At 42.4% G+C, this 11,382-nt stretch overlaps 1 protein-coding gene across 1 annotated transcript; it reads left to right on the top strand.

Annotated features, from left to right (window-relative positions):
* Nucleotides 1-7,813: 7,813 nt before the first annotated feature.
* LOC122304790 lies at nt 7,814-8,527 on the top strand. Its single transcript, XM_043117055.1, has one exon. It carries the CDS (start codon nt 7,814-7,816, stop codon nt 8,525-8,527), a length of 714 nt encoding a protein of 237 aa, XP_042972989.1.
* The last annotated feature ends 2,855 nt before the right edge of the window (nt 8,528-11,382 follow it).

The raw sequence follows: 11,382 nt of genomic DNA, 5'->3' as shown, positions 1-11,382 counted from the left end.
TCGAGAAATGGAGTTTGTTATAGACTTAGAACCTGGAGCGGCTCCTGCACATAAAGCTCCTTATCGCATGGCACCGGCTGAATTAAAAGAGTTGAAGACTCAGTTGCAAGAGCTGGTAGATAAGGGATTTATTCAGCCAAGTACTTCGCCGTGGGGTGCACCAGTTTTGTTTGTTAAAAAGAAAGATGGAACCCTCCGTATGTGCATTGATTATCGAGAATTAAATAAGGTGACCATCAAAAATAAATATCCTCTCCCGCGGATAGATGATTTATTTGATCAACTTCAAGGAGCAGTTGTGTTCTCGAAAATTGATTTGAGGTCGGGATACTAGCAGCTGAGGATCAGAGACAAGGATGTGCCCAAAACTGCTTTCAGGTCGAGATATCGGCATTATGAATTTAAGGTGATGTCGTTTGGGTTAGCTAATGCCCCTGCTGCTTTTATGGATTTAATGAATCGAGTATTTCGACCTTATCTGGATTCCTTTGTGGTAGTATTCATTGATGATATTCTGATTTATTCCCGAGATGTTGAAGAGCATGTGTATCATCTTCGTCTGGTACTTGGGAAATTGAGAGAACACCAGTTGTATGCCAAGCTCAGCAAGTGTGAATTTTGGTTGGAGGAAGTCAGATTTCTTGGGTATGTGATTTCCCGAGACGGAGTGGCTGTTGATCCTAGTAAGGTGGAAGCCATTTTGTCATGGCAGCGTCCGACAACAGTGCGCGAGATCCGGAGTTTCTTTGGGACTTGCTGGATATTACTGAAGATTTGTGGAGGGATTTGCTTGCCAATCTGGACCTCTCACAGCTTTGACTCGGAAGAATGCAAAATTTGTTTGGTCAGATAAGTGTGAGAGAAGCTTCCAAGAATTGAAGAACAGGTTGATGACGGCACCAGTGTTAGCGCTTCCAAAACCGCACAAGCCATTCGTAGTCTTTAGTGATGCGTCTAAATTTGGATTGTGTTGTGTCCTTATGTAGGAAGGACAGGTTGTTGCTTATGCATCTCGTCAGCTAAAGGATCATGAGAAGAATTATCTGACGCACGATTTGGAATTGGCTGCGATTGTTTTTGCTCTCAAGATCTGGTGGCACTTTTTGTATGGGGAAGCATGTGAAGTATACACCGATCACAAGAGCTTGAAGCACTTGTTTTCCTAGAAAAATCCGAACATGAGGCAGAGACAGTGGCTGGAATTAATTAGTGACTACCAGTGCGAGATCAAGTATCATCCGGGGAAGGCAAATATAGTTGCTGATGCTTTGAGCCGAAAATTGCATTTGGAAGATGAAGCCGAGCCGTCGGAATTGGATTCTTTGCTTTGTGGGATGAGAAGGCTCCTTATTGAAAGTTCACAGCAAGAAGAGATTTTATCTTTAGTTCTTGATATTCGGGTAACTGATTTTGAAGAATTGAAGACTCTTCAAAGGAAGGATCCAAAGCTGCTGAATATCAAAAAAAGAGTCAGAAAATCTTGAGGGCCGTTGTACTATAGTATGGATAAAGATGGAATACTTCAGTTCCGAGATCGCAGAGTGGTCCCCAAAGATTCAGAATTCAAGGAGCGGATCATGGTAGAAGCTCATGCGGCCCCTTATTCAGTTCATCCCAGCAGTACAAAGATGTATTGGGACTTGAAGAAAAATTATTGGTGGGATGGAATGAAGAGGGATATTGCCTTGTATGTTGAGAAATGCCACACATGCCGTCAAGTGAAGGCTGAGCATCAAAGACCCGCTGGTATGCTCCAACCCCTCCCTATTCCTGAGTGGAAGTGGGATGACATCACGATGGACTTTGTAGTGGGTTTGCCGAGAACGCCTAGTGGGAAAAATTCTGTTTGGGTGATTGTTGACCGGTTAACAAAGAGTGCTCATTTCTTGCCTGTTAATAACACCGATTCCTTGGGTAAGTTGACACGCTTGTACGTGAAATAGATAGTGCGGCTGAACGGCATACCGAAGAGTATAGTGTCGGATCGAGACCCAAGGTTCACGTCTCAGTTCTAGAAGAGTTTGCAGGCAGCTTTGGGTACTAAGTTGAAGTTCAGTACTGCATATCACCCACAGACAGACGGCCAATCAGAGCGCACCATTTAGACCCTTGAAGACATGTTGCGAGCATGTGTCATGGAATTTAAAGGGAGTTGGAAAAACCATTTGCCGCTCATAGAGTTTGCATATAATAATAGCTTCCATGCGACTATTCAGATGGCTCCCTATGAAGCTCTTTATGGGAGGAGGTGCAGATCGCCCTTGTGTTGGGATGAAGTCGGGGAGCGTAGGATAATTGGACCCAAAATAATTCAAGAGATGCAAAGCCAAGTTCGGATCATCAGGGATAAAATGGCGGTAGCTCAGAGTCGCCAGAAAAGCTACGCTGATACCAGGAGGAGAGAGTTATCTTTTGAAGAAGGTGATTGGGTTTATCTCAAAGTCTATCCCATGAGGGGTGTTAAGCATTTTGGTAAGAAGAGGAAACTGGATCTGAGGTATGTCGGCCCTTTTCAGATTCTGGAGAAGGTAGGGTCCGTCGCCTATAGAGTTGCTTTGCCAGAATATTTTGGGGATTTTCATGATGTCTTCCACGTATCATCCTTGAAGAAGAGCTTTGGACAACAAGAGCCACGCTTTGTCGACCCAGAGGGTATTCAGTTGCAACCGGTCCTTACTTATGAGGTTGTTCCATCGCAGATCGTGGATTGGAAGGAGCAACAGTTGAGGTCCAAGACGATACCTTTGGTTAAGGTGGCATGGGGAGATCCGTTAGCTCTAGATTTCTCTTGGGAGCGAGTAGCGGACATGAAGGAGCAGTACCCATACTTGTTTGAGTAATGAAGATACGTATCTTAATCTTGCTCACAGGTGGTTTATGTGATATTGTGTGGCTTGTTTTAAGTTGGTGGTTGATCTTGCAAATTTTGAGGACGAAATTTGTTTTAAGGGGGGAGGATGTGATGACCCGCTTTTACGTGTATTTTCACTGAAGGGTTGTTTTTAATTTAATTAATATATTACTTTATTTATTTTAAATGAATGTATTTTAATTGGTTTTTAATTTATTTGATGTTGTGTTTTATTTATTTAGTCGTTTTACGGTTTTTAAAATCGTTTTCGGCGGATCTGTTTTGGTTTCCGGAGTGAGGACTGGACCTCATTTCTTTTCCATCATCTTTTCTTTTTCTGTTTTCTTTTTTCTTCTTTCTCTTTTTTCTTCTTTTTCTCTCTTTTTTCTCCTCCCCGGTTCTCTCTCCCGCGCGACTCTCACTCTCTTTACCCATTTCCGTTCGTTTTTCTCTCTCCGCCCAGAACCACCGCCGCCGGTCACCGTGCGGCACACCACCCACCCAGTTTTCTTCCCCTCCCTCCGGTGAACCACCCCACCAAGTTTCATCCCCAACCGTGCCGCCATTTAGCCAGAAAAAGCCCATGAAGCCACACGGTTTTTGCTCCGATCTGCCGCTGTCGCTCCACCTCCGACCACCACCTCTTCACCACTTCATCACCGACTCCTTGCCGTCCTAACCCACCCATTTCCAGCCTCTAATAGTCACCGGAATAGCTCCCACGAGCTAGTTTCCGTTTTGGGCATTTCAGCCCTTCCTCCGCCGTTTTCGCCGCCACCCACGGCCAAAACTCGTTTCCTTTAGCTTCATAAACATCTCAAGACCATTCCCTATCAATCCCGGGCCTTGGTTTGTCCTTGTTCAAAAGTGGGTATTTTACAACCCACGGCCACAGTGAAATTTCACTGTTACGTTGCTTTCCTTCCGTCGTTTGCAATGCCGCGAGCTTTCTAAAAATACCATATAGCGCTGTAAGTATTTTTCAAATGCTACTTTTAGATTTAAATATATTTTACTCATTCAATAAATTATTATCTGTTGGTTGGCTGATTCCGGACTTAGTCCGAGGAGTTCGGGGGTCGGATGGATGGAGGACGAAGTTGCTTGTTTTATTGATTTATGGTTGGTTGATCATTTTGTGCATTGAAATCGCATTTACATGGTGCATGCACGTGCGTTTTATTTAATTTGAGAAAATCATGTTTTATTGGCGTAAGTGGATTTTCGGGTGTGTGTGTATCACAACCCCAAGCCGGGATGGGGTATTATTCCGGTGGAGCTCCTCTGGTCACTCGGGAGCGTAATAAACTGAGTGACGTCCCCTGGGTTGTCGATGGGCAACGACGGTAGCGGGGGCTAAAGGATGCTTGGCTACGAGCGCGTCGGGCGCGGAACCGAGCATCGTTGTACGCACCGACTCTGTTCGCTGGCAAGGGCTAGAGGATGCTTGGCTACGAACGCGTGGGGTGCAGAACTGGGAATCGCTCGTTTAGGTATCATGTGCGTGGTCGTTACCTGCGGTGTGACACTGGAGCCAGGGTGTGCAGATGACCCCTAGGGGAGGTCATGGTGCATACGAATTAATTGGTTAACGGTTTGAGTTTGATATGGGCCAAATGTGACTTTTGGCGAGATGATTGGAAAAGATTTGTTTTGGGGCCAAATGAGATTTTTGGCATGTGTGGAAAAATATGATTTTATGGGTTTTGAGCATTGGCATCCTCTCATGCATATTGTTTGAGTTTTTATATGTTTTTATCTAGTGGTGTTTGGATTTTACTTACCTGCGGCACCATTTTTGCTACTGTAGATTTTGGTGCAGAGATCGAGGATGAGGAGGAGGAGGCTGAGCCAGAGGATGAGGCTCCGCCGGGGTGCTGAAGTTAAAGTTTAAGTTTTGTTTTTTGGTTTAAAACTATATTTGTGTTTTGTAATATTTATTTATGTATGTTTTAAACAGCTTTGTATTAAACTAAGAAAATTCTGATACTTAGTTATTGACTTTGCTTATCCGTTGCGTGTTTCTTCGTGCACATTTGTTGCTTATACACACACTTGACATTCGTCGATAGGATGATGACCCATGATGTCATCATCCGGACATCTCGATTTCTCCGTGTCCATGCATGGGGATTTGGGGGCGTCACATTCCACATTTTAAGCATACAACAAATGCATAGTGGGACTCTCCAGCGTGAAGCTTACGACACTTTGCACACTGCAGGTTGAAAGACAATGTTTGTCTCCCCGTTACAACTCCCTTGCCTTTAACCTAACTAGGAAAACATGTCTTCTTCTAAGCACTACCACTTCAAGTAAATGGCATTGTCCTCTTCCATTCATAATGACCTGAATGGCTACCCCTCTCTATTCAGCCTCCGCTATTGAAGCCACGTCTACCAACTATTGGTAATTCTTTATTCTTAAACAAGCCACTTGGCTATGAATCCTAGGCTAAAGTCCTCCCTGGAACTCTTGCTCTTGCATACTTTATGTGGAAATTAGGGAAGACAGAAACCTCCATAAAGCCATAAACTTGGCAGAAGACTGCTCTAAAGTCAGACTACCTTGAGACAAAGACATAAACTCCTGCCCCTTCTATTATTTGACAGAATTAGGAAAGAATTTGTTATCAAACTCTTCTCCATGTATCCCAACAAACTCTTCCCCCTGTCAATCCAGCTAGGGTTCCTAGCTTCCTCACTAGAAGTTGTCTTTGTGTACCCCACCAAATGCTAGCTTCTCCTTGGAAAAGGTACCCAGCATACAGTACCTTCTAGTCATCAGTGCATCTGCAAATCTCGTACGTCCTTTTGAGATCAATAATCCATTTTTCCACCCTCAAGGGCCCTTCATTACCAAAAATATTCAAGTAACTGTGAATCAAAAACTTCTCATACAAACAACCCCTAACTTTGGGTCTAGGGATTTGCACTTACTACTGTTGATGTTGTCTAAGCAAGTCTATTAGTAGGCAAACGACTTCAGTTATCCCTTGTCCATAGCCCATCGGAGGGTTCCAATCATCTTGATTGGTACCTTCACCAGGATTTTGGGGTAATCTATTGCGCTTGATGTGTTTCTTCCTAAAGCACATGGGTACATGTATCAGCTTCACATGCTAACTCTTATACTCCGAAAATTCCAGCCTGAGATAGACTAAAATTTCAATCCTATATTCAATCACATGTGTGTTTAACCCAGAGATGTGTTGCACTGATAGCACCTTATGACACCCCCGGATTTCACTTTGGATTTGATGGACTTGGAAGCATCGAGATATGAAACACAAGGCTACCTACATCGTTCATGATAGATAAAGATGCAATGCACCAAGCATGCATCTAACAATACGCAATATTCGCAACAAATAATCTTTTCTTTAAGCAATACTCTATACCAGAAGTAATATACTTCATAAAATCCACATAAAATCCAAAAGCTACAATGTTTGTTCAAAAGATCTATAACATCACGAGTACTAGAGACAGCGCTCTTTAAGTACATGCAAAGACTAATATAATATACTTGGCTAGTCCTTTGAGTAGCTCATGCAACTCGAACAAGGAAGCCAAAATACTATCAATAAAATGGAGCATCAAAGTGATGAGCTCTACGTCAGTGTGGCCACCTAATCGACCTCCTCCAGTCAACCATCTATCACGTCTCTTGATCCTGGCTTATGATCTACCATTTAGGGGGGAATAGTGGGACTACCAAGTGAGATTTGTAATCAAATCTCAATAGCCTAATAAATAAATTTAACTAGCAGTGTACGGATGCATACATGATAGTAAAAACATGAATGCTAACATGAACATGCGTGAACGATACATCACGTGGTAATTCAGAAGACATGACCTCAACTGATGGACTGCAATTGGACATAAAAAAATGAGGTGAACATAGACTTAGTTGAACTTGAAACTAAACATGACATGAACTAAAATTAAAACTAAACATGAACTTGGAATCTTGTTCCCATAATAACTACTTAATTAAACATAAACTGTGGATGCTTCACAAGTCTCCTTGAGCTGTGTGCACCTGTTGATGCTGCATCACATCACAAGTATATGCACCAGTTGTGAGTGTGTTATTTCTAAAGGCTAAAAGCTCCTCACTAGCATACTTAGAAGTATAAAATCATTTCATCAAAGTAAAATTACAATTTAAAGCTTTACTTGTGTCAAAATGACTATTTTACCCCTAATATAAGGATTTTACATCCTAACTCTAAAACTCACCAAATTTTACATTTTAAATTCTATCCTAAATTAAAATATCTAATTAGAAAATCTTAAAACACAACATAGCTTCAAGAACTAAGCATAGGCCAATACACACTAAGGCTAAAATCCTTGACTTTTGTTGCAATTCTTTTAAACTCCAACTTTCATACTAAAACCAAATTTTGTAACAATTAAATAATATCCTATGCTTTAATATCATACTAAGATATTATCAAAACACAAATAATAAAAACCAAAATTTCCATCATGCCAAAATATCAAGTCTTTTGACCACAAAGAACAATTCCTTGATATTCTTGGTCTATCCTTTTTCAAATCAACTCCAAGAACTCCAAAAATTTAAAATACTCTTAACATGTTTATAAATCAATCATAAGAAATAGCATGCTTGAAAAAATAAGTCAAAGATCACAAAAATTCCAAAATGTCAACCAATACAATTGGGTTGCACATTTTCTCCAAAACCTAGTACCACGTGTTTTGGTCTTTTATCAAACCACTAGATCTGACTTTTTCTATAAAGTAAACCATCACTAAATGACATCACATGATTAATCAATATTGGGTCGAAAGATCCACAGGAGTGCCTTCCTTTCTCTCGTGAGAAACGGTAAGGCTCCAGAGTGCCTTTGATCCTCAAAGGCTTGGGTCTCACTAGTGTGAGTTGAGTGTTTGTAGTGAATTTTGTTCATCGTCCTACTGGGCTACAATGGACGCAACAGGGGACTTGACAAAAAGATGGGAGAAACTGCAACTGTCAACGGAAGAAAGCTCATGCTTTCACATAACGCAAGGAGTCCACCAAGATTCTGAAGGTCTAGGCAAACAATGCCTTGTAGCTAAGGCAATGGCTGAAAAGCTTGTTAACAGTGAAGCTTTCCATATCACCATGTCACAATTATGGAGGTTGGAAGGCTGGGTCAGTTTCAAAGAACTCGGAGACCAGAGCTTCTTGATAGAATTCCAAAAAGTGAAGGATAAGGAGAAGGTCCTGGCGGGGCGTCCCTGGTTTTTCGATAGATGCCTACTAGCCATACAAGAAGTTGACGAAAGCCAGTCCATCAATGCACTGCAGTTCTGTTATGAACCCTTTTGGGTTCAACTCCACAATCTTCCACTAGTTACCATGACAGAGACGTTTGGTGAGGAGTTCGCAGCATCAATAGGGCCTGTGATAAGAGTCGATGCAGGCTCAGATGGAAGAGCATGGGGTAGATGCCTGAGAGTTAGGGTGGCGGTGGATTTACAAAAAGCCTTGATGCGTGGCAAGTGGCTTGGGGTTGATGGGAAGCAACACTGGATCTCCTTCAAGTATGAACGTCTACAAAATTTCTGTTTCCAGTGTGGAACCTTGTCGCACAAAGGAAGAAACTGTGTGAGGTCACGGGATGAACAACAAAGTGATGATCCAAAACTAATGTAGTTCGGGGCTTGGCTACGAGCTCAACCCATGCATTCTAACATCTTTGAGGGGCGAAAATACGGTGGCTCACCAGGGAAACACCATACTCACGGTGGTCTACAAGGAGAGAAGGAGGGAGGTGACAGGGCAGAGACTAAGATAAACAGTGAAGCTAGCCTGCAGAAAGGTGAAGAGGAAATCCCAGTAACATCAAATCGTGTCTCGCATGGTAGGCGGGGAACAGAGGAAGGCTTAGGTGTCAGTACAAAACCAGGCTGTATCATCGAGGACCACAAAAGAAACCAAGAAGAAAGTCAATAGGAGGGTGCTAGTGGGACAAATCCTCAAACTAAGTCAATCTCGGTTGGTATAGAGCCTGAACTAAAGAGCATGCTAGGTACGTTTACTGATATGGAACTTGACTCTGACCAAAACCAGCTGGCTCTAAATGAATCCTTTAATCACATGGAAAAAACTCAAGAGTACCTAGATGGAGTGATAAGTGGAGAGAGGGGTCTACTAAGCAGTAAAAAGAATCGAGGCATAGGACCTGACACAGAAAAAGAAAATGTGTGCTTTGAGTCTGAAACAGAAGTTCAACATGCTAGGAAATGGAAGAGGCAAACTAGAACACAGAATCAAAATAGTGCAGGAAATGAGAGGGGTGCCATGGGAGACATATCTAATTACTTTTTAAGAACTGGGATCAAGAGAGGGAGATTGGAAAACATAAAACAGAAAGTCATGAACGAAAGAAATTTAGGAAGCAGGAGGGTACATGTGAAAGCTCAACTCCTAAGGCAGAGGCTGGGTCCCAGCCCTGCCAACTCAATGAAAATCTTAGCATGGAACTGCCGAGGGCTTGGGAACCCTCGGACAGTTAGATACCTTAACCTCCTTGTTAAGGAAAAGAGCCTAACCATGATATTTCTCATGGAGACTAAGTGTATGAAAGTGAGGATTGAAGATGTGTGTAACATGCTGAATTATGATGGCTGTCTGGTAGTGGATAGTAGAGGAAGCAGTGGGGGTTTAGCTTTTTTATGGAGGACAAGGGACAAGGTTTCAATCTATAATTATTCGAGATGGCATATCAGTGCAATGGTAGGAATGGGAATGGAACAACCATGGCTTTTTACAGGTTTCTATGGGAACCCAGAAACATCAAAAAGGCACCTGAGTTGGGATTTTCTCAAGTCTCTCAAACCTGATGACAGTACACTCTGGATGTGTTGTGGGGATTTTAATGAAATAGTATGTCAAGATGAGAAGATGGGAGGGGGTCCTAGGCCATATAAACAGATGGAAATATTCAGGAATACTCTTGAATGGTGCTCATTGAATTCACTAGTGACAAAGGGTCCCATCTTTACTTGGGCAAACAATCGAGAGCAAGACTCTTTCACAAAGGAAAGATTGGATAGAGCCCTTGCAAACGCAATGTGGTTAGAAAAGTACAAAGAATCATCCTGTTGTGTCCTACCAACCATGACTTTAGACCATTGCCCTCTACTCATTGATGTGAATACCAACAAGATGAACTAAGGCCTCATGTTAAGTGGTTTAGATACGAAGCAGCCTGGTCACTAAGAAAGGAATGTGAAGCTACCATTAAAGAGGCCTGGGCTAAGCCAATTCATGAAAGAACAGCTACTGAGACCATGAGAAGTAGGTTGAATATGTGTGCTACTGTGTTGAGAAAATGGAATGCAAAAGTTAATATGAGAGCCCCCAAAGAAATTAGACAGAAACTGAAAACCCTGGAAGAACTTCAAGAGCTAAACAAAGGGGACCTATCAGACTCTATCAGAGAATTAAAAGGTGACATTGATCAAGATCTAGCAGCAGAGGACCTGAAATGGAAACAAAGAGCCAAACAACATTGGCTACAAAATGGAGATAGAAATACTACCTTCTATCACCTGCACGCATCCCATAGGAGGAAAATCAATAAGATCTCACAGATCATGGACCACAGGAACCGCCTGGTTGCAGACAAAGACCAAGTTGGAAGGGTTTTTACAAGCTATTTCTCAGACCTCTTCACATCTTCCTCCCCTTCAGGCATTGAGGATTGCATCAAGGATATGCCCAACAAAGTCTCTACAGCAATGAATGAAATGCTTCTCCAGGAGTTCACAGAAGAGGAAGTCAAGAATGCTGTCTTCCAAATGAAAGGCATGGGATCACCAGGCCCTGATGGTTTCCCAGCCTGTTTCTTTCAAACAAATTGGAACACCACAGGGAAGGAAGTCTCAAGATTTGTGCTCAACATCCTCAATACTGCAGGCTCTTTGGAAGGGGTAAATGACACCTATATTACCCTGATCCCAAAGACCAAGAACCCCACCAAAGTCCCTGATTATAGGCCAATTAGCCTATGTAATGTCATTTACAAAGTGGTAGCTAAAGTGTTATCAAATAGGCTTAAACTTATCTTGCCTGACATAATTTATGTGAACCAAAGTGCTTTTGTTCCAGGTAGGGCCATAACAGATAACATCATGGTGGCTTACGAGACCCTCCACTCCATGTCCACAAGAATACAAGGAAAGACAGCTTATATGGCTCTCAAACTCGACATGAGTAAAGCCTATGATAGGGTGGAGTGGGATTTTCTAGAAGCAGTAATGTGCAAAATGGGTTTTGACAGAAGATGGGTCGCACTGGTAATGAACTGCATCAGGTCTGTTTCATACTCAGTGCTGCTTAATGGAGAGGCTCAGCTTAAATTCAAGCCAACTAGAGGCCTAAGGCAAGGGGATCCCATATCCCCTTACCTGTTTATCATATGTGCTGAGGCTCTATCAAACCTCTTGACTCAGGCTGAATCAAAGGGCAGAATATCAAGTATTCCAATGGGAAGAGGACCAACC

This window comes from Carya illinoinensis, chromosome 3 (assembly GCF_018687715.1).
Source record: "Carya illinoinensis cultivar Pawnee chromosome 3, C.illinoinensisPawnee_v1, whole genome shotgun sequence".
Taxonomy (NCBI): Eukaryota; Viridiplantae; Streptophyta; class Magnoliopsida; order Fagales; family Juglandaceae; genus Carya; species Carya illinoinensis.
The sequence above is the reverse complement of the archived record's forward strand: the minus strand, read 5'-3'. Positions and strand labels throughout refer to the sequence as shown.